We start from the raw sequence: 23,319 nt of genomic DNA on the forward strand, positions 1-23,319 counted from the left end.
CCGTGTGCTCTGGGATGACCCTGATGAGCAGGGAGGCTGGACCAGGTGTCCCACTGTTGTCCCACTGTTGTCCCTCCCAACCTGACCCACTCCCGCAACCCGTGACTCCCCCGCAATGGCCCCGCCCCCTGTCCGCAGGCCCCGCCCCTTTCCCCGCCCCCGGGCGCGCGGGCCCGGCGCGCGCGCAGTCTCGCGGTAAACAGGCCCCGCCGGCCCCGCCCCCTCGCACCGCCCCCGCGCGCAGGGGCCGCGCGCGCGCCGGCGGCTGCGCAGTGTGGGCACATCCGGGCACTGGGGCAGGATGAGCGCTCCTTTCCAAGATGGCGGCGGAGGGAGGAGGGAAGGAGATGAACGAGATTAAGACCCAGTTCACCACCCGGGAGGGGCTGTACAAGCTGCTGAGCCACTCGGAGTACAGCCGGCCCAACCGCGTGCCCTTCAACTCGCAGGGCTCCAACCCCGTCCGCGTCTCCTTCGTCAACGTCAACGACCAGAGCGGCAACGGGGACCGGCTGTGCTTCAATGTGGGCCGGGAGCTCTACTTCTACATCTACAAGGGGGTCCGCAAGGTACCGGGGCTGCCTCGCCGGGCTGGGGGGGAGCGGCGGGGCTCGGCGCCGCCCGCCGGGCGGAGTGCGGGGCCGCGGCGGGGGCGGGGGGCAGAGGCCGGGCCGCCCCTCCCGCCCGGTCCCCCCGCCCCGCGGCCTCGGGGCCGGGGCTCGGCGGCCTCACCGCCCTCCCGGGGAACCGGCGAGCGGCTGGGCAGGGGGAGCGCGGGCCTGCGCCGGGGGCGGTGCGAGGGCACCGCGCGGGGCCGATGCTGGGGCTGCTCCACATACGGTGCCCCCGCCGGGAGTTGTGTGTGCGGGCCCTGTGCGGGGATGCGATCGCTGGGGATCGTGCGAGAATGAGGGCTGGCCTTCCCTCCCTGGGCCTCCTTCACCTGCTGCTTCAGGTCAGAATTCGTTGGACACACTAATGCCTGTTGTGATTATGGTGGTGTCAAATCCCTGCTTCCAGGAGCCTTCCAGCTTTGCCTGCACGGCTGAAGCGTTCACTGCAGTGTTAGGCCTTTATTGTGACTTCGAAGTGTGGGCTGATCCTAGGATTGTTTCTAAATGGGAGTGGTGCAGTGAACTGAGTCTTAAATATCAGATAATTAACACAGAGAAAGTTGCTTTTGCACGAAAGAACCATTGATGCACTTGAGAGAGGGAGTCCTTACCTGTCGTTATTGGACGCAGGACAGTGCATGCATTCGATCTCTCAGGTCACCACATTTATGAAGAAATTGCTCATAACAACAGCTGTTGTTCCTTCAGGTCCTTGATTTTACAGGATTCAGAGAACAATTTGGAATGTGTCATGCCAGGTGAATGTGTGTCACTCCCAATATACATAAACGCAGATAATAACGATTGTCAGTTTTCTGTTTCACGTTTCAAAAAGTGTGTGGTTGTGATTTTGTGTGCTTGGGCCTCAGCTGCCATGATGGGAGTACTTTGAAACGTTCCTGCTCTTTGCCCACCATTCCAAGTGGGATAAGGGCACAGGGAGCTGGAGATGTGAGCGAGGCTGTGCAGGAAGCTCGTGGATGAGCAAGGAATTATACCGGAATCTGCTGTGTCCTAAGCCGGTGCCCCAGCACTCCTGCTCTGTGTAAAATGTCAGCACCAACAGGAGGATAAAGTCTGCGTGGTTATTTGTTGACTGTGACCGAACAGATCTGATATGTCCTGTTATAATTACGTGGAAAACTGCGTGTGTGTATTCTCCTTTCGCTCTTTTATGGATTTTAATAATCAGTCATGTTTCAAAGAATGCTTGGACAACAGTTTCTTTAAGCATACAAGGAGTATTTCCTATCAAACAGTTTTTGCTGTTTACAAGCAGTTGCTATCTTTACAAGGTACTGTGGGGAGCAATGTCTCTGAAAATCTGTATCCTAAAATATTGCTGTGTTTGGGTTCTGATATCTCACATTTGGTTTTTTCCATGCAAAGTAACTGCAGAATTCCCTCACTTAACTCACAGAGCAGTCCTTTATGTAGTTTAGTAATGGTACATGTGATTCTTGCAAGTTCTTAGTCATCTCTTGCCACACTTCTGAGAAATAAAAATCTGAAGTCTGGAACTTAATTGAAAATAGGGAATAGAATATTTATTTCAACTTACTGAAAGAGCTTTGAGCTGAGTGGTTTTTTTAGATGCTTAAAGTTACTGGTGTGATACAGAGTAACTGAGAAATTTGAGTTTGTGAGGTTGTGAATTCTGAGCTCTGAGACATTCATACCTCTTACAGTGTGAAATGCTTTCTCCTGTAGATAGAGTAAAACATACTCATTCTTAGAACAGAATTAATTTCAATGACCTTTTACAGTGCTAAAAATTTAAGATAACACTGTATATTCCATACTTATAGTACATTAGTAAAGTTAACTTAGAGAAAGGGCTGAAATAGGTTGAATCACACCTAAGAAAAATGCTTTAAATGAGAATGGAGAAGATGGTCTATCTTACATCTGTAATACTTGCTGCTTTGGAATTTATTTTGAAACTATTCACTTGGAAGTAATTGTTTTGTCTGTGTACAAAGTTGACATAGGAACAGGCTGACAGCCTGTCAACTGATCATTTGAGCTTTTCAGAATCAAAAGTTGTGTGCTGTGTCTGTCACAGAGGGGAGAGAGCTGCTGGTGCCTGAAAGGACAGTGTGTAATTATGCCTTCAACTGGACAAACTATCACACTCTGCATGCTTTCCTGTTCTTGGGGACAGGAGGGTCACAGGGACTTGACCTGTTCAAGACCAGCCTATGTGTGATCTTCTGCATAATAGACACTGATAACTTGTTTTAACCGTTAGCTCACAATTATTTAAGTATCCCTTAAAATTTCCCCAATGACTGTAATTTTCATTCCAGCTGAGTCCTATTAGAGTATTGAGTTGAATTTAGTGAAACTCTGCTGTGTGAATATACTAGCTGGCTATGATTTTTTTTTTTTTTTTAATCTTTTTTAAGGTCTGCTGCTTTTCTTGATGAGAAAATGCTATATTTTTCCTAAAATGACTGAAAGAACCACCGGGACTTTGTTTTAAGTAATCACGTCTGTTAGATACTGGAATGATTCTCGGATCAGTAATCCATTTCAGATCAGCACACATCAAGGAGGAGTAACACTTAAGCCATGAATGACACTTAAGAATAAATAATGTAATATTGAGTCAAAGATACCACTTGATATCAGTGATGCTAATCTTCTTTTAGTTTCTCTTTAATCCTAAATGCAATGCATCTGCTACATCTAATTTGTAAGTCACCTTTTTAAGTGAACTGCTGATGTAAGTATTCTGTTCAGGGTATTTAACCTATACAAACAAAAATGTTTCCAGGGATGTTTCTTTAAGCTTGATCCTTCTTTCAAGACACTTGGTGGAGAAGCATCGAGGACAGTGATGTGGAGATTGGAGTACAGATAGACAGTGATGATAGTTTGGTAGAGAGACAAGAGAGAATTAAAGACAGCTTGAAATACTGTCCAAAGAGACTTTTTGAAGCAAAATGGTATTTTCTTCCAACTTTGTTCTTCACCTCTTTAAAAGGGAAGCTGAGTTTTTACTGTTTAGTGTTTCCATGTTACTACTAAATTTTATTATTGTCATGAAACATGTTACCATGTTGCACGTTTTCTGTCATAGAAAGTACATCAATTATGAACCTGTGCATTGTTGTTTTTATAATGAAATTCATGCAGCTTTCTTTGTGTTCCCTTTGGGATTTCCCTTTCCTCCCTCCTTAACTTTGGCTTTAAGGTTAGATGTGTGCAGTGATCTGTTAAACACAAGGGGTATATTTTCATGAACTTGACTGATCAAGCAAGAGCTGTAAATGATGGTCTAGCACTGCAGAATCCTCTTGGCAGTGTGCTTCTATCTCCTTGTCTTTGGCAGTGCTCAACCTCTGGTTGAGCTAGTTCAGCTTGCTAAACCAGCAGCAAAGTACTTGCTGTTTTTCTGTGCAGATTTTGTCTTGATTTGGTGAACTGTGTCATCTTGGGGTCGAATATTGGCAGGTACAGTGAGAGCAAGGAAAGGAAGGCTTAGGGGGCACTACCCCCTTCAGTGGCCTGGACTGTCTGGTTGGATCCACGGCCTTATTATTATTCAGGCCTCTCCTGAATAAAGCCTCTGCTTCAGCCTTCAGTCAGTTTTGATGTGTTCTGTTCTTGGGGTATTGTTGACTTTATTTTGATTAAGAGAGTTATGGGTGATAAAGGAAGCCTTTTCTATTATTTCAGGCATTTCCTTCTCCATGGAGTGAGACTATATAGTAATATTGGTAATAGTTCAAAATTTATTGTTTAAATTATGATGCATTTATGCTTTCGACAGGTTGCCTTTTCCTGCAGCCCCAAATCAGGAGTTAGAGCTGTTGTTTGTTTCTTGCTTAGAAGACAGTCTTGGAGTACTTAAATATGGTTTGTGGGTAGGCTTTGCAAAATTATTTATTAGTTGATTCATTAGTCTGGAAAAGGAGATCTCTATCTCATCTTCCTTACCTTAGGAATGACTGACAAGACAAGGCTTTCTAGATTGCTGCTGATGTTAATTATCAAATCCTTTTTCCCTGCTAGGAAGTTGGTGCATTTTCCTGTGAGAAGTTTTGTGTGTGATGGTGTGTTATTTATTCTCTGTGTGTTGTAAAAGGTTTCTGGGCAAGTTAGTCTCCAGCTGTCACTGCAATAAAGCCAGGGAAGGTGGCTATTAGCACCTATTAGCAATTGTATTGCATGGTGCACAGTCTTAATTTTTGTGTAATATATTGGCAACTTACGAAATTTGATTGTGTAGTGTAGCTGATTACATTACATGAAACTTTCTGCATCGTATTTAAATTCTGGCTACCTTCTGTCTTGAACCTGTGGCAGACTTTCCTAACATTGGTTGTTTCATTTTTTGTAACCACTTTCTCACAAAAAGTGGTCTTTAAATCTGCTTTTTTCTTGCGGCTGCCTGAAGCAGCAGTCTGTTAATAACTATGGAGTATTATGGTATGTTGCAGTAGTGTTGTAGTAGAAACACATGTAGGCGATAAGCACAGCTTGGTGGAGGCATGGAGGGCAGAGCCTGTTGACTGTCTTCTTAACCTTACATTAAACAGGTGGCTTTGAAATTTTATTCGTACTAAGATGAAAATAATCTCATATCCCAACTACTTTTCTTGAGAGTTGGCATAGTGGCAGTTCCTGGTTATCAGTGAAAAGGTTGACGATGTGTAGGATTCCTTCCTTTGCAGTTCTCTAAATTATCTTTTTTTATGTCTGGTTTGATATGGGAGTATTTGTTGTCCAGTTGGGAAATGTTATCATTGGCGGTGACTGTTCACCTGGGATCTTGTTGCATTGACAGAGTGTTAATGAGTGGCATTTGTCACTGGGCTTAATATAATGCTCTGAGAGGAGCAGTGTGAGACGCTTCTGAGTTGGAAGGGGAATCTGTGGAAAAATCAGATTTGGGAATGTGAGTTTATATTACTGTATATTTAGAGATCACAAAGCTGTGTCAGGCCTCTGGTAAAGATATGTGGTTTAATAGCATAAATGAGCTATAAAAATGCTGAGATTTGTAGGGATCTTGGAAGATGGAGTAGCTAGAAGCAGAGGGAAGTAAACTTATGTCCTAATTCTTAAACCGGTTCTTAAACTTGTGGTAACAAGGATTGCACAGTCTCCCTTAAATAACTTTTTTTGGTGCTTAGTTTTCTTTCTTCCCCCTCCAGTGTCTAACTAGATTTGTTGTTCAAGGCAAAAACCCCAGGAATCCAAACAGGCTGAATGCAGTTATTTACTGTGGGCATAGAAGACTGTTGACTATTGCCTTCGGCTTTTGCATATTTGAAAACTTGTTAATTTGTCCTCTCAGCTTTCTTAAGGTAATTAAGAGTAGTTCTCTTAATCGTTCTTCTCAGATCATGAGTTCCAAATGTTTGATTGCACTCCTCTGTTAGCCTGTGTTTGTAGTACTTACACTGGATGTGGTACTTGCACTGGGACGTCAGTACAGAGCAAGGGACAGTTATTGCTTGCTGTGTCTGTCTTCTAATATTCTTGCTAACATATTGGATAATGTTGACATTTTTGAGTCCTGCTCATAGTGATGACTCACTTGGATCGTTTATTTTCATATTGCTGTTTTTCTCCATTTTTATCCATGCTTTCATTGTTGTTGTTTATAAATGTGTTGCATTTTCATTGAATGTTGTTCTAATAAGTTTATTAGAAAGTGTTTTTATTTCCAGTTCTGTGCTACATAATGCAAAAAATCCTTCCAGTCTTGATGTCATTCACAAATTTGATGTGCACTCTCTTCCATTAGTGAAAGTCTCTCAGAGAACTTGAAGATCACACATTTCATTTGCTGCTGATCATCTTCTCTAGTCCATTTTTTAATCAGAAGACAGATTAGTTTGGTGCTTGCTTTTGGTGAGTTTACCTTGTGTGGTTTTTGCCCTCTGTCTCAGAGCTTTTAGTCTGATTTTTTTTTTCAGTGGTTTTGATACCAAAGAAAGGTTTGCTAGTATGACTGTTGAATGCTACTACTATTTAAATGTTCTGCATTTAAATACTTACTTGCACCAGAATCAAACATCACTGTTATTGTCAAAAAGATGACAGGCAAAGGTGGCTAATGGAAGTACCACAGTAAAAATGGCAGAGCTTTTCTCAACAGTATCCAGTGCCATCCTGCAGCTCGGAAAATAATCTTGTTATCTGCTGTAGGAATTAGCATATTTCACATTTCTCAGGTGTGCTGGATGTGACGCTCTGTAAATCTATTTTGTCCCCCTTCAAAAGGATGTTGTAGATTCAGGTGGAAGGATATACTTACCACTTCAAGTTTTGTGATGTAGATAGATGTTTACTTTCTTAATTCCAACTGGGTTGCATTAGGGACTGTTGAGACATGTTACAAAATATTCCTATAGACTTTTTTTAGGGTGGGCTATTTAGTGACTTTGTTGTTTCAGTGACACTGCTGAAGGAAATAATGAAGATTTACTGTAGATTACAGATATATAGGTAACTTCAGTGTTTAATTTTGTGTCAGGCTTATATAGAGTATTGAATAAGAGGAAAGACTAAAAAGCTGCTTTAAAATGACAGTTACACTGTTAAATGTTTCTTGCTGTGGGGGAGGACGAAATATCTGCACTTGACAGAGCTTGCAAGATGATTTTCATCTGGGGTCTGTGTCTGAGTTTGTAGGTAGTGATATTAGTCTGTAGGGCTTTTTTCTTGTCCTGGTCTGTGCTTCAAGCCTGTATCCCAATCCCCACTGTTTGACTTCAGGAAGCTATTGCACTGTGTCCTCTGAAGGATTTCTCTCTGAGGGAACAGTTCATTTCTCTATGGCTGCCTGCTTGGCTGGCGTGTTTGAGAATGAATGCTGGACTGTGCTGGCCAAACCCCCAAATTGGTATGCAGTATTTTATAGGCAGTGAATTTTTGTGTGTGTGGTTGGTTGGTTGTGGTTCTTTTTGTTCTGTTTTTTTTTTTTTTTTTCCCCCACTGCAATTATAATTTATTTTTTTGTTTTGTATTGAAGTGTATTTGTGGTAATATTGCACGTACATGAATTCAGTTGGTGGAATTTAAGTTGGTGTAAAACCAGTAATTGTGGCACTTATTCTTTGCAGATTGACAAAAGTTTAGTCATAATGTTTCACAGATGCAAATAATGGTCGTTTGTAACAAACACTTCTGTGCCTGTGGTGAGTTTTGTGGGGTAGCTTTGTCAGAATATCTACAAAAATGTTGTGCTGTGTGCCTAAATTACAAGGAGTTTGCATTATACTTTGACACCTGACAGTCTGCAAATAGTTAAATACTTAACTGTTAATAGTTAAAATGTACATTGAAGGTGCCTCAAACTCTAATTAAAGGTTGCCTAGGCCCACCTCTGAGAGCATTGCCAGCCATAATTGTCTTGTTTGACATTCTAGGATCAAATTTAATGCCCTAGTTTGAAGTATTACTGTAGTTTTCTGGCCAAAGGGAACCATCTGAAGTACTTTCTTCTGAAGGACGTGTACCCAAGGGCCACTTGCTATCCAGTTGTCATGAATATAAGTTGACACACTTGGGGAAATTACTATTTTCAAGTGGTGCCATTTAGTATCAATAGTGCCTAATATTTCCATTCTCTATCCTCTTAGAAAGGTTAAGGAAAAAAGGCAGTACTGTAAGTTAAAGTAATAACACTTGGTTGTGTCCCTCTTGGAAATAGAGTATTTTTCCTTCCTTGCCTCACACCACTTTTAGGTCCAAGTGTATGTGCAGTCCATTTTTTGGGACCTACATCCCACCCATTTCTTGCACCCTGTAGCTTCAAACAGAGCAGCTGCTGTTGCCTTTAGGCCTCCTGCTCAGCAGCTGTTGGTGCATGGGCTGTGCTCTTTGTGGGCAGGGCCACCAGCCACTGCAACCGAGACCTCTCCAGTGGCACCGTCATCACTTGCATTGGGATTTCCCTTGCGTTATTCAGTCCAGCTGTTCATAATGGAGTGGTAGGTCTCTAATAGGTACTTTGTGCAAATTGATTTCAGTTTTGGTTTACCAGCTGTAATCAGTCTTTAATTTCATGAGTTAATCGTACTGTTCACATGTGGCTGTAATAATGGTCAAAACCCCAATATTTATAATTTTTTATTATTGTTTTTTAACTCCATGTGGCATTGGAAGGTAGTTTTTGGTTTAATAGTGTGTCATTTTTGTTCAACTAGAGGTTGTGAAGGGCTATATTAGACTAAATGCTCGTCTAAGCAAGAAATTGAACTTAAAAATACCCTGGAGTAGGGAGAAAGCATTGCATGCTATGAGCAAATTATCCCCAGTTTCCTAGGAATAATAAAAATAATAAAAAAAGAGTAATTCTTACTATTTAACAGGAATTACATACATTTTTCAGGAAAATGATAGCATGTAGAAGTTTGAGAGGACTCAAGTTTATGGCTTTAATGCTCTCTTTCAACTAAAGAAAGGAGGAGCAGTGACAACAGGAGAGAGAGTGGATGTTGATATACATTGAACTGCCTTAAAAATCCACAACTGGTGAAATAAACTATTTAAACCATTCCTTAAGGACACTTTATCCTGCAGAGTCATGAGAATAACTCATAACTGAGTAACATAAATGTCTTCTCTTCCTGACTTATGAATGAAACCGTAACTAATACAGAATCCGAAAAGTTGTAGTCTCATGATATTTTAACGGTGACAATTTATTTCTAAGGGCTTTTTAAAGTCTTTAACGAAAACTTCTACAAAAGTTTTGCAGGTTGTCTTGATATTTGAGGTGGATGTTGGAGCATGACTGTGATACAAATTTGAAGTTGTCATTGAAATAAAATTCTGGCAGAAGTTTTTGTAAAGCTTTCTTTCTGTTGTCTTTGATTTTTCTGGGTTTCTATTGGTTACTGTCAGTATTATAGAAAAATAATTATGCAGTTTTTTATTTTTTTTTTAAGTCACGTTACTAAGATTTAAATTATAGCTTAGGTATTTGTATTTGCTTATATCAGTGGTCTGAATGACAAATACTGCCTCTAAACATCAAGTTAATACTGTATTGTGAAGCCATAACTGGAGGCTTAGTCTGCATTTTGCTTCAGATTTTGCCTTTCTTTCCTATGGGATAGCAAACAGTTGGATGTCTTTTCCAGACTTTCTTTATAAATGAAAGTATTTCTGGAGGTTGCATTTCTTTAGCCTTTTTAATAGGAGAATGGGCCAGAGACCTTCAATAGCTACCTGTTTGCACTTAAGGTGTCAAGAGGCTCTATCTTTAAAAAATAATTTATGAGGGCAGGAATAGCTGCATAGTCGGGCAATACCCCTTTTGAAGTTTGATATCATATATACTACCAAATGCAGTATTTCTTACCTGTTTTTACAGCCCATTTTGCATCTGTCAGTATGTGTCAGTTCAAATTACTACTCTACTGCCTTTAAATAACCAAATTACTATATTTTTTTTGAAGTGTGTCTCTTCACTCCGGTATATTGATCCAGGAGGAGTTTTTTCCCCAAGAAGACTTTTGGAAATACAGGGTGGAATTCATAAAAGGAAGATGGTTGTGTTGACTAGAGAATTATTGCTGTTAGTAGCATTAACTGTATATCTCAACAGGTGACTTCGAGAAATGTCTTGCTGTTACCTCAGACTGTGGGCTTAAGCTCTTTCCCCTCTGAAGGTGACTGTGCAGTTGCATTCACATCAGTTTAGCACATGGGATGGCCTTTCCAGCAGTGAAACTGTGGTCCCTTGTACAGAATTACTTGTGTCTGTGTAATGAACTTTTTGCTAACACTGTCAAGATTTTAAGATGCTGTTCTAGGTTACATTTCTGACCTTCTAATGGTGTTGGCAAAATAGTTTCTGTGCCAGTGAAGTGACTGATTAAGTGTAGTCCTCTATTTTAGTCAAAATAGAACCTCTGTAAATCCACTGGATTGAACTGGAATGGTTAAGTGTGGGCACATGTTATCACTTTTGAATCAGACAGATGGGGCAAACTGTTCTGAAGAGCTCAGATGTCCAGATGAAGCTGCCTTTGGTGATGCTCCAGGTGATCCAAACTTCTCCTTATCAGAGTAACAAAGTGCTTGCTGTCAGCTGAGTTACTCAGCTCTAGTGGCAGCTGCTCCAACTCTGTCTCTGTGCCCTGTGAACAACAGATCACACCTTGTGTTGGGTTTGCATGGCCAGGTTTTGGTAGCAGGTGTGACAAGCTGCCAGAAACTTCCCCCATGTCTGGTAGAGCCAATGCCAGCCAGCAGCTCCAGGATGGATGTGCTGCTGGCCAAGGCTGAGCCCATCAGGAATGATAGTAATGTCTCTGTGATAACGTATTTCAGAGGGAAAAAAAATTATTGTGCAGATGTAAATGCGGCCAGGGAAGAGCGGAGTGAGAATATGTGAGAGGAACAACTCTGCAGGCACCAAGGTCAGTGCAGAAGGAGAGGCAGGAAGTGCTCAAGGTGCCAGAGCTGTGGCCCTGCAGCCCATGGAGGTTAGTGGGGATGCAGAGATCCTGTATCCACACTGGAGCAGGTAAATGCCCAGAAGAGGGCTGTGAACCTGTAGGAAACCTGTGCTGGGACTACAGACCTGTGGAGGGGAGCCCATGCTGGGGCAGGTTTCCTGGAAGGATTTGTGGCCCTGTGGGGGACCACACTGGAGCAGGCTGTCTCTGAAAGATTGCACCTGTGGAGAAGTGACCCACGTTGGAGCATTTTGTTTAGAGCTGCCTGTGGGATAGACTGATGTTGGAGAACTTTGTGGTGGACTGTCTCCCATGGGAGGGACTCTGGAGCAGGGGAAGGACTTGTCTCCCTGAGCAACAGCAGGAGCAATGTGTGATGAACTGACCGTAACCCCCATTCCCTGTCTCCCTGCACTGCTGGCAGAGCTGGGAAGGAGTGGGGGAGTAGGGGAGGGTATTTAAGGTTTGTTTTTACTTCTCATTACCCTGCTCTGATTTTGTTAGCAATCAATTCGGTTAGTATCCCCAAGTTCAGTCTCTTTTGCCCATGACAGTAGTTGATGAGTGATCTCTCCCTGTCCTTAACTCATGAATCTTTCTCAGTTTTTCTCTCCCCTGTCCGGTTGCAGAGGGGTGTGATAGAACCGCTTTGGTGGGTACCTGGCATCCAGCCAGGGTCAACACACCTTCTGCAAACCAGTATTGGACTGGCATTGATCTGGTTGATCTGCGTATTATGTTTTGTTAGTCCTAAATGGATGGAGGCTTTGTGTGTAGATGAGAGCCAAAAGGGAATCCTGGTAAAATCAGGTCTTAGAGAAGTCTTCCGTGTCTAGAAAATGCTTTAGCTGTGCTTTCTCTTCACTCACTTGGGAACCCTTTTTTTCATTTCTAACACCTCTGGTTAGTAGGCATCTTGCAGCTGTGGCACTTGCAGTGCAAGTTGATATAAAGGAGAATTTAGATTTGGACAGTCTGCTGACATCAGTGATGGTTAAAGGTGTGATTATTTTTGGCAGTAGAGATCCCCAGCATGCCTGGCATTAGTATACCCATCTCGGTGGGAGGGATGATTTAAGAGCTGGGCTGTGTCTGTGCCCTCACAAACTCCTGGGAGGACCTTTAGCAAAATGCCTGAGGTGTGGGCAGTGGCCCCCTCAGTGGGCAGCGCTGTGTCTGCATGGTCTGTCGGTGACAATGGACAGTCTGATCACTCCCTCCTACTCTTGAGGCAAAAATCAGCCTGAGAAAGAGACAGTGTTGTGTGACCATTTGGTATGTGAAACACTTTTAGCCCTTTAATGGTGATTCTTAAAGGGCTCAATAGCAGGCAAGAGGTTGTGTTTTTTTTCCACATAATGTCTGTACCAGTGAAACTGTCAACACTTACTATTACTTAAAATATCCTAATACTTTGCTTACTTTAAAATAAGGCTACTGAGAAAGCTAGTGCTGAAATTGGGAACATGTTGCCTTTTGAACTGAAACTTCAGAAGGAGGTTTCTACTTTGCAGATTAGGTGATATCCTAGAATTTGTAACGTGGGATTGTGGGAAATCAGAGTTCACTGTATCTGGGTTAGTGATTTGGTCCTTGATATTTTCTCTAGTAGCCTGTGCTCCTGTGCTTGTTCTGTAGCACTTTTCACTTGGATAGTAATGAAATGTCTTCAGCCCCAGAAGGAGGATGCATTGCAAATTAACAAATTTAGGATAATAGTTAAAGCAAGGATGTTATTTCGTCTGTCTGTTACTATATATAACCACAAAAAAACATAAACCAGTGGACCTCATCCTGGTTTGGAGCACAGGTTATACATTTGCTCAGTATTTTATTCACATAACTTCTGTGGGACTGTTCTGGTGCTCTTATCCTAAGAGCCAGCTCCATCTTATTTTTAGTACAAAAGTAATTAGGGCTTTGTTCTAGTAATGTTTTCTTAACATGCTGCAACATGATGGAATTATGGGCTTGATAAAAACATTGTATCGAAAATGTCCAGCATTCCTGTACGGCTTGCAAAATCCAATAGTAGCCAGAAAAGACCTAATTCAGACTTGCTGGACAGATGTTACAATGTTGTATTTGACTTTTATTGAGCTTGGAAATGAAAAAAATATAAATTGATTAGCAATTAACTGCTACAGTGAAGTAAGTTTCTATAGCAACGGGGCAATGCAGGGTGCAATTATTCAGACAGCTTTCCTTAGCAGATAATTTTTTCTTAGATGCAGTGAATTTACACTGTTGGACTGAACCATTGTTTTGTTATAGCAACGGATAATCCTCAGCTCTTTTGCTGCTGCCTTTTTTCTTTCTTTTCCCCCCTCCCTCCTAAAGAAACAACTTTCCCTCTTAGGAGCTGAAAAGGACATAAGGGAAACTTTCAGAACTAACTACCAGTTTGGTAGATTGGTGGAAATTTACCCTGCTACTGTTTGCCTGTACGTTAATAGTATAATGGAGCTCTATTGGATGTATTGTTATGCAGAATGAATTTATACTTCTACCTGTTGACCAGTCTACCTGAAACTGAGCCTGCTCTAAGATGATGATGATCATATAGTACCTTGCAAATTTCAAGTAAATCAATTTAGATAAGTTGTCATGCTGATTTCCTGAAGCAGACTTTTTATTTGTTCTTTGTGTGTTTAAAGTATCTGGTTTTGGTTTTTGCTTTGTTTGTTTGTTTCAATACTTCTGAATACCTTCAGAGAGAGGAATATTCTACTTCGAGCTTCACTCTTTTAATTGGAAAACAATAGGCAAGGGACTGCAGGTATTGGGTTGGTTTTTTGTTTGGTTGGTTGTTTTTTTTTCATAAAACACAACTTGGAAATCCAACTTTGAAGTGTAATTATATTTTGATCTTTTTAAAGTTGGAGGAAATGAAATTTGAACAACTTCAGTGATGAAGCTATAGCAGCCTTATTTTTTTAACAGGTCACTTAATTTTGTGTTACGTATTTTAATGATACTTTGGATCTGTGATCACTTGAAAGAGAAAACAAAAGCAGTTTCTGCTCTTATCAGTCAGAATCAGTGTTTGCTGTTGGAAGGTGTGCACCTATTGCTCAAGTGCGTTTTTCCAATATCATAACAAAACTACCAGGGCTTTAGAGAAGAAAGAAATAGGATTTGAAGGTAAAGTGAAAGTAATGGCTGTGAAGGTGTGACTGACTAGAACACTTGTCCAGCAGGTCAGGTAACTCTTTTGTGTGTGCATGGGGAGGAGGTGAACAACTCGGAGATGATGCTGCCAGTAAGTCATGCAATGTTTCCAGTTTGTTCTGTGTTTTGGGGGCCATCTAAAAGCAGTCTGCCAGCTCTTCATTTAAATAAGTGTTGCCTTTAACAGGTGTGATTTTTCTAACCAGTTTTTCTTGCTGATCTGAGCCAATTTAAACAATTTCCCAGTGAAAGTAATTTACTAAGTGTTTAATAAGTATTGCAACTGAGCATGTAAACTGAATGAAAACAACTGCCAAATTGTGCCAGAATGTGTGGTTTTACTTGAAATCCATTTGATATTTACATACATATTTTCCTTATTTTAATTTCTTACATATGTATCTAATCTCTGTTTAACTCATCTGAATCATGCCTCAATTCAGCATTAAAAACAGGTGAGAAAGGACTGATTGTAAGTGTAGGCAACAGTGTGACTAGACTGTAGGAGTAGGAGGAAATTAAAGGATCCATTGGAGAATAAGGATCAAGGAGGAGATCAGAAAGGTAACTATTACTTTTTTACTTTAGAGCTATGAATCTCTTGCAACATACTAAATTGTAACTATTGAGAAAGGATTTGCAGTTAACTAAGCATAAATATTAAGTGAGCCTTGCAGAACTTAATTATGAAGTGTAGTTAAGGAAAGAGGTTACAGTACACTTCATTTTCTCAGTTCCTCAAAAGTGAAGAGACTAAAATGTGTGCTTCAGTGCCTTCCAGTCTTTACAGAAGGTGATATGTTCTTTACACAGCTGGTGACAGTCTATAAGGAGTATTCCAGCATGAACTTTATTCAGTGCCTGTGAATATTTGGTATGCTCTGTACTATTCTGAAATCAGCAGCTTTTTAATTCACTGTATTCCTAACAGTGAAAATATCTTCTAAAAAAACCTCTGACTGCCTGTGGCTCAGTGACAGGCAGGTATTTTCTTGAGGCTTATCCTTGATTGCATTCAGATAGAGAAAAACAAGCAGGAGTGCTATTCAACATCCCCCCCCCTACCACCACAGAGAAATCCCCTTTCCGTTTTAGCTTTTGAAATTCTGACATAGTAGATTTCTGTGTTAGGTTGGTTTTTTTGTTTTGTTTTGCTGAAAGTAAAACCTTCTCTTCCAGTGATGGGAAGGCATTAATGTGTGTGTATATATCTATATATATACATGTATAATATAGTCAGCTTTATTTGAAGTTCAGGTGCTCAACCTTTCTAGTGTAACAGTAAGGGAGAAATGTAACTTATTAAGTTCATGTCCTTGCATGAACTGGCAAATTCAGATCCATATAACAGTTATTTAAAATGAAGGAATTTTGGGACTTGGAAATTCTGTTAGGAAATGTTGAGAGAAATAAAAGCTTAGTTCTTTGTGTCTGAGACAGCTGTTGAGAAGAGACCTTCAAGTTGAGGTCTTCTAGGAGTGGTTTCTGAAACAATATTTTCATTGGTGGCACTGAGAGGAGTAAGAGCATGTTCATGGTGCTCATAATAACTTCTGGAGGCACCGCTGTTCTTAATCAGTTACTTTATAAGGAGAAACAAGCTGATATCACAGCAGTAGTAGCTGAAGTGAAAATTCATTGAAAAAAGGCATAGTTAGGGAATTTTTGCTTCAGCAATAAAACTTTGAGAAGATAACCAGTGTTGTGTTAATTACAAGCTGAGCCAGCTTGTGGAACAGCTGTTGAAGGCTGGAGGACATAAATGCAATTCAAAGACGTATCAAAGGAAGTTTGCCAATAGAAAAAATGAAGTGTCTTTAGTGCCATTGCACAAGGCACTGAGAAGATGGCTTTGATATTGTATGAAATTCTGGTTGCTTGTGTTGAAGGTGAATTTCAGCTCCTGTTACTAAGAGAGGATGGTGTCTAATGTAAGGCTGGAGAAGAGTGTAGTGATTTTTAATTTTCTGAGCAAAGCAGTCCCTAAACTTCCTTTTAGTCACACTAAAGGAAAAGAGGCACTAAATAATACAAAACTTTTCCTAGATGTATGAGACGTTACCAGATCTCCCACAAATCCCAAACATACAAAACTTACTACTAATTCAGAGGGATCCTGCTCTTTGAGCAGCCATGCTGTAAGCAATTGCTAATAGTTGAACTGCAGAATGAAAATACTGTGGTGTGAAAGGCTACAGACCTTAAGGGAAGTACCGAATAGATTTTAAGAAGAGGTAGAACATTTCATCCAGAAGCTTCTTAAAGCTGAGCCACATAAACAGAAAGAAGAAAAGTTATTTTTAGTGATACAGATCCAACCCTCTGTGTGGTACCCAGTGAGGACGCATTACTGGCTTTTAGATCCAGGAGGGGAAATGACTGTAGGAGACACAACGAGGTGACCAGCCAACCCTTACTTGTTAGGGTTTTTATCATATGGTGCAGGGAGACTGAAAAAGATGAGTAGTAAGCCTGGTTTTGTTTCAGGTTTTTCTAATCTGTTTCTCACTTTTATATAAAATTTTAGTATGCTGAGGTATTTTGTATGTCTTGTAGGAATCGGAAAAGATTCCATGTGCTTGAAACAGATGTTTCCTAATTCACAATCCTGTGTTTGAGAGAAATGTTTGAAGAAAGATTTTTCTTCAAAACGGAAGCTAAGGGAAGGGAGCAGCTGTGTTTTGGCTTTGCCCTGACAGTGCTAATTCAAGTGCTAACTTCAAGTTAGCCAGTTACCTGGCTCCTCTTGCACTGGAACAGAACAGTTTTCCACCAAGGGAACAAGCTTTAATGCATGGAAACTGTCTTTCTCATTCAAATGTACTCTTGGAGCAAATTTTCCTTTCTGACATGAATGCAAAGTCTTGATTCACAGGAGAGAAGATGGTGTCAAATAGAGACTGCTGTTCTAATGTATTAGCTCCTTATGTATTGCATACACTCCTTTCCCCATGTCTGAGTGCCTTCTCTTTATTTGGGAGCTGTTTGTGCATATCTTTGGCCATGACGTTGCCCAGTTAAACAACATTTCCCATTTTAAACAACGGGAAAAATCCTTTGATGTTTGTGGTAGTTAATAAGGTGGTTCCTCCAGTGTGAGAATTGCTGCTTCACTCTTTGGAGTACATTAGGATGTTAATGTATCCCGATCAATATGCAATGCTAAGCAGTTAAACGGAATTTCAAGTAGAGGCTCAGGCTGCTTGGTTACCATGGCAAACACAGTAGGAAATTCATGCCAAAGTTTGGAAACTAAGAGACACAAAAGAAAACTTGTGAACTGAAATAATCACTTCAGAGAGCAAATTTACCTGTTTATAATTTATTAGAATCCATTTCCCAAAGAATACAGTTTTAAAATCGTGCTTTATCAAGCAAATCTTAATTGCTAGTTCAGAGTTTTGCACAAAGGAGGCAATATTCACAAGCAGGGAAGAGTGAGATTCTTTGTTGGCTTGCCCTCTAACTGTAAGGGCATTGAGTGAATAGAATAGCCTCTTGGAGACAAGAAATTACTTAAGTGCTGTAATCAAGGTTGACATATTTTCAGTGTACAATGTCTTGTTTCACAGAAGTGACTGGGATAGCCTGTCTCTCTAAAATTTGTCTAGAATGTTTATATGTACGTTTGATTGTATATATATGATCTGTATATATTTAGTGATTTGTCTATGTTCACGATTGCATATATTTTTTTTTTTAATCATTTATGTGTGTGTTAAAGGTCTTGCTCTCTTTAACTCACTTTCCCACAGTTGTTTGTCTGAAGGCTTACTAACTTACCAAATTAGTATGTCTGTGTTTTAGTGGGGTGATTTTCAGTTTGATAGGTTCCCTGTGTAATCAGCTGTGTGTGAACACAGTAATTCCTATTACAGTCCTGTCAGTATGTTGTGGCAAAAATTGCACGTGACTTGCTGTACAGTTTTCCATAGGTGTGGTCACATGCAAATTGCGCAGTTATTTTTCTCTTTCTGAATGTAAATTAGTATGTATATTTCCCTGCATCTTTTCCGAATTCTCATCCCCCTGAGGGAAGCTGTTATTTGGAAAGGCCAGTCTGTGGCTTGAGAGAGGCAGTGCTTCTAAAGACTTCCTGAAGACTGAGGTTAGAGCTGCAGTTGGGCATTGCAATTGTGAGCACCTGCCCTAACATGTGACTCCACCTCATCACTTTATTTCATTGCATAACCTGGATTGGAGATTACGGTGGAGAGTTGGAGGCTCAGGGAAAGCAGTTTAGGTTGTTATTGAGAAACCGTGATGAATTTGCCTCTGCCTTTATAGCACGTGACATCTTGGGAAGGGAGGCTTGATGTCATTCTAACTGGGAAGTAGCGTTACTGGAACATGAAATGTTGGAGGTGATGGAACAAACAGTTTATGAAATGGTTTTCAGGAGTTCTTGTTACAAGTAGTTACTGTTATATTGAATTACAGGTTAGTCTGTGGGTTTTGCTGACCTCTTTAAAAAGGACTTACTGAGCACTTCGTAATTAAGACAAAAGTAGAACGTGAAAACATCTGGAAGATTTATACTAGGTCTTAACTCACAGGAAAGTAAGAATTTGGAGGCCACAGGAAGAGGAGAACCATGCCATTGATTAGCCACAGTAAATAAAACTCCTTCATCCCACTAATTTTTATGTGAGGTAACTTATAGTTCTGAGGTAGATCTGTAACTTCCGGAGAAGAAATAAAGGAGAAAAGCAGCAGAAGTCAAAGGTAAACTGATTTGACTGACAAACTGGCAAGAGGCAGCTGTAAGAAAATTGGGAGATGGATTTATGCTACTTGAATGAGCAGGACTGTATTCCCACTGATCTTCTAGTGGCACACAGTGGAGGAAAATACTTGAGTCGGGCTGGAGCCACTCCACGGAAAGAGGGGATTGCTGTAGGTGACTGCCTTAAGGGGTCGATACTTGAGTCCCAATTTTTCTCTCATTGTAAGAAATTTAATGGGGAAAAATATTAGAGACAGGATTTGAGTAAATCATATTGCATTGTATAAATCAGTAGGTCTATCTATAAGTGTTCATACGTGTCTATAAAAATTATTATTACACAGATATTTGGAGGAAATTATGACAGCTGAAAACTTTCATGGAAATACTGAAAGGACAGGACTGCTTATTCTAGTAAGCAGTATAAGTGCTACGTATATAAGGAATGTTAGACATCATTGTCAGTAGTTAATGCAAAAACACAAACAAAAAAATTGTGTAAGGGTTATTAAACTTCCATATTTGCAATTTAAATGGCCTCATGAAAGAAATATAGGGTGGATAGTAATCCATTAATGCAGCTGACTTCATGAATTTACTTCTGGAACATGTCTGACCCACTGTTGAAGAAACACTACTGAAGTAAAAGGTCCTGGATTGTGGTCCAGTTCTGCAGTCCGTGATTATGAAGAATGTATATGCCACGACTTGTTAAATCTGTCTTCATTTTTAAGCCAATGAGGGGGAGACCAGTATAAAAATGTGACCTGTCACCCATGGTTTATAAATAGCCTTGAGACATCATTATTTTGAACTTAAAACTGCACAGTGAGATCTCTTTCTTACATATTTTCTTAAAAAGAGCTGAGTAGGGGGAGAAGAGGAGGAAGGTGTCTGCATCACATGCAGAACGTACGTGATGCTGAAATGGTTTCTGCTGGAGAGGTTTTTATCCAGCAGGCTGAGCAACAGTTGTCAAAGTTCTGCAGACCAGCCATTGGGAAGAGACGATAATGCTGATACCACACCTTCTCCCTTCTTCCCATTAAAAAAAAAAGACAACTAATTGCTTAAACCAAAATAGAATATCTAATTCAGTTCATGTCTACTGGGAGTGTGTGATACAGTGACTTTATTCAGAGTTGTTTGAGTTTAACCAGCCTGTTTACAGATTTAGTGTGGCCAAATGCATAACACTGGAGTCAAAGTCTCAGTTTTTATCTGAGTTGATCATTTCATTAACTGGCACCCACAGTGAGGTGAACTTTGCAAAAGGACCTGTGGAATATTGCTTTTCTTAGCTCTTCTTCAGTGGGTTTGCTCTTATTTAGAGGCTCAAAAGCAAGTTAAAGCTCATATGCTCTTTGTCTCTCAGTAGTGTGTGATTTAAGCACTTCTAGGGAGTAAAGGGAGCAGGTTTTCTTCTGCAGGTGTAATAAAAAACTGACTTTGTTAAATATGTAGAAACCAACACCTTTTGACTAGTCAAGTTCCAGTGTCTCGTCACTTCCCTGAAGCTTTAGTGGTTTGATTATAGTGCAGCTAAAGATTGCTGGAGCTGCTTGTAGTGCTTCCTGGAGTGAGTAGGCTGTTGGGTTTCTTTTGGAGACCCTGAGCTCTCAGATCTTGTCAGGACTGCCCAGGATGTGCTCTGGAGAGCTGTGCCCAGGGTCGTGTTCACTGCTGGGCTTTGGGTCTGACCTGCCTCTTCGAACAGCACAAGTTGTGTGTTCTGGTCTTCCCCTCCAAAGAAGCAATGCCAGCATAGCTGAAGATTACACCAAGTGAATAACACCTTGGATTGAAAATGGTTTAAGTTTCTGAAGGAATAATTTCAGGGACCTCAGACCTCTGTTGGGCTGTGACGGGTGGAGGCAACAGCGTTCTGTGCTCTGAAGACAGAGGAGGGATTTTTTTTGTGTGGAAGGGTTCAAACCCTTGTTTCGGGTTCCCTCAACCTCCCTGGCCTGCAGGAGTTCAACTGTGTTAATATTCCTGTCCCATTTTAGTGCCCTTTGCCAGTCCTATAGACAAACAAAGGGTAAATTGTCTCTATATGTACCTGTGGAGTGAACGGGGATTTGCGAACAAACACATTGTTTTTCTCTTTGGCAGTTTGTTGTTCTGGGTTTTGGAACTCTTTTTAAATGAAAATGTCTACTTTTTCCTAGGGTTACTGGTAGACTGGTGCTTTAGACAACTTCCAAAAGAATGTGCTGATCTATACTGTAACCAGATAAATGTTTTGGTTTATAGTCTTACTAAAATGGAGGTAACATTGTTACAGTACGTTGTAAATCAAACAGGCCTTTATATGTGTTATTTATGGTGTTCCCATCTTCTTTCTTGATGTTGCCAATTACATAACCGTTGGTTCAGTTAATATGACATAAATTTATTTCAAATCAGTGTGTGCTTTCTGCTCTGCCTGAATCCTTGGAGTATTTTTCTTGAAAAAGAATACGATTATTTTATTGGATCCTTCAGAAAACTACGCTAATCTCTGCCTAAATATGGATTTATGTCCAGTTGTCTGGACTAGAGCTTTTCTCTTAATGTAGATGGTCGTAGTTGTCTGCTGTATGAATAAATACTGAAATCTTGTGAAGCAATACTTTTCTCCTTTCAAAAGTTATGTATGTCTTGTGTGACCCCAAGTGGGAATTAATTCTAGAAGGGAGAAGAATATAAAGTAGCTTCCCAAATTTGCAAGCAGCTTTGTATAAAATTGATCTCTAAGATTTTGTTATGGATGAATTCTGTGGAACACTTGAAAAAAATTAGGTTAAATAAAATTACTTGGTGTCCCTGTTTTACTGGTGGAGCTGTTCTTACAGAGTATCCTAGAAACTGTCACATGCTTTAAGTGTTCCTGTTCAGCATTTAATCAAGTGCTTTGTAACTTATAAAAAACCTTCTGCAAAGATACAGGAACCCATTTATGAGGAACAGTGTTGCGAGTGGCAAGCTATTGATGCTTCAGTTCACAGAGCTGAAAGATCAGCCAAATTTTAAAAGCAAAACTAAAAATGAAATAATATTTTTCTTGTTGTTTACGAACATGACTTTAATATAAAGCAGGTGCATTGAATGCAGTGTTGCAAAATGAAGACCTAAGATTTCCTCAGCACTAACGGCTTTGCAGGGCTCAGGAGACACTTAAAACTGGTCTGTGTGTAAACACACAACACCTATTATGCAACCCTTAGAACTAAGCACATCACTTGGGTATGGAAAAACATGACATGCATTTAAGAAACCCACTGTAGCAAGGTATAAATAGGGCAACTTTGCAAATGGTGATTGTCTGCTGGTTTTTTATTGAATACCAAAGCAAACTTATACTTTAATTTTTTTTAGTTTCTAAGTGAAAGCTGAGAAGCTTTCAAACTAGTTTAAGCGTTCTGGGGACTTCTGAAATGGCCCTGAATGTGTGTGTTCACTTGTATGGGTTCATGAATCCGAAGGGATCCTGGGACCCAATGTGAGTTCTTGCCAGACTTTAAACTTTCTCCCGAGAAAGCCAAGTCAGCTGTCTGTCAGCTTCTGTGCAGTTGTATTTGTAGAAGCCAGTTTGTTACTGACAGGCTGTGGCACTGTCAGCTTGTACTGAAGAGTGTTTTGTTAGGGCTTTATACTTGCAGGAAGTGTTGCCTGGACTTTCTGTTGTGTATCTTAATATAAACTAAGCAGAACTTTTGCTCTACATCAGTGGTTTTTTGTAGGGAAAGACAACCAACTTGTTCCTGGAGGTTTTTTTTTGGTGTTTTTTTTTTTTTTTTTTTCTTCCTGAAGTTCCTTTAAGACATAAACCAGACATGTTAAGTAAGCTGGGAGTGGCCGTGTTGCTGCTTTGGTTGATCCTAAGCTTAGGATCCCAGGGCTGTTCAGATAGGAAAGGACCTCAGAGTGTCCAGTCTACCCAGCCCAAAGCGGGGTCAGCTGTGAGATCAGACCAGCTTGAAACAACGGTAATGTAACTATAAATTATTCTCTTGCTCATGTTAAGTGATCTGTATTTGGGCTATTAAAAAAATACCTGGAAATCTACTCCTTTGATAATAAAGTAATTAGAGAGATTTCCAGTGTGAAGTATTGAAATGGTATTTCTGGCAGAGATTTATGCACAGAAACAATGAACAGACTTTGCCAGAAAGTTCTACAGAAGTGCCTGGGATAACTTTGCTTTCTTTTGTTCCTCAGCTTTCTCTGTTCTTTGTCTAATTCTGCAGGAAGGAGAGGGAGATCAGCACAGACATGGAGGAGGAATAAATAAGTTGTAAGGGACCTTCTGGCTTAGTCTTTCTGTCCTTGCTAATGCAGTGAGCAAGTCTGTCTGGGAAGGCCCTGCCCTGTTCACTGGGAGACTCTGTAAGGC

At 40.6% G+C, this 23,319-nt stretch overlaps 1 protein-coding gene across 6 annotated transcripts in view; it reads left to right on the forward strand.

Moving 5' to 3' along the window:
- The first annotated feature begins 250 nt into the window (after positions 1-250).
- WDR20 (WD repeat domain 20) overlaps positions 251-23,319 on the forward strand; it is a 44,902-nt gene continuing 21,833 nt past the window's right edge. For 4 of the 6 annotated variants that reach the window (XR_003572344.1, XR_003572343.1, XM_027893602.1 and 1 more), the window contains exon 1: positions 252-569. Coding sequence is in view for 4 of the 6 variants with exons in the window: in XM_027893602.1 (XP_027749403.1) it covers positions 321-569 (249 nt within the window). In the remaining 2 variants the exon portion in view is untranslated. Of the gene's footprint in view, positions 570-23,319 lie in introns of all 6 variants that reach the window. The other 2 variants (XM_027893604.1, XM_027893600.1) reach the window with 2 other exon arrangements.

Source organism: Empidonax traillii, unplaced genomic scaffold (assembly GCF_003031625.1).
Source record: "Empidonax traillii isolate 1590-97213 ecotype Southwest subspecies unplaced genomic scaffold, ASM303162v1 scaffold398:size1781980, whole genome shotgun sequence".
Classification (NCBI taxonomy): Eukaryota; Metazoa; Chordata; class Aves; order Passeriformes; family Tyrannidae; genus Empidonax; species Empidonax traillii.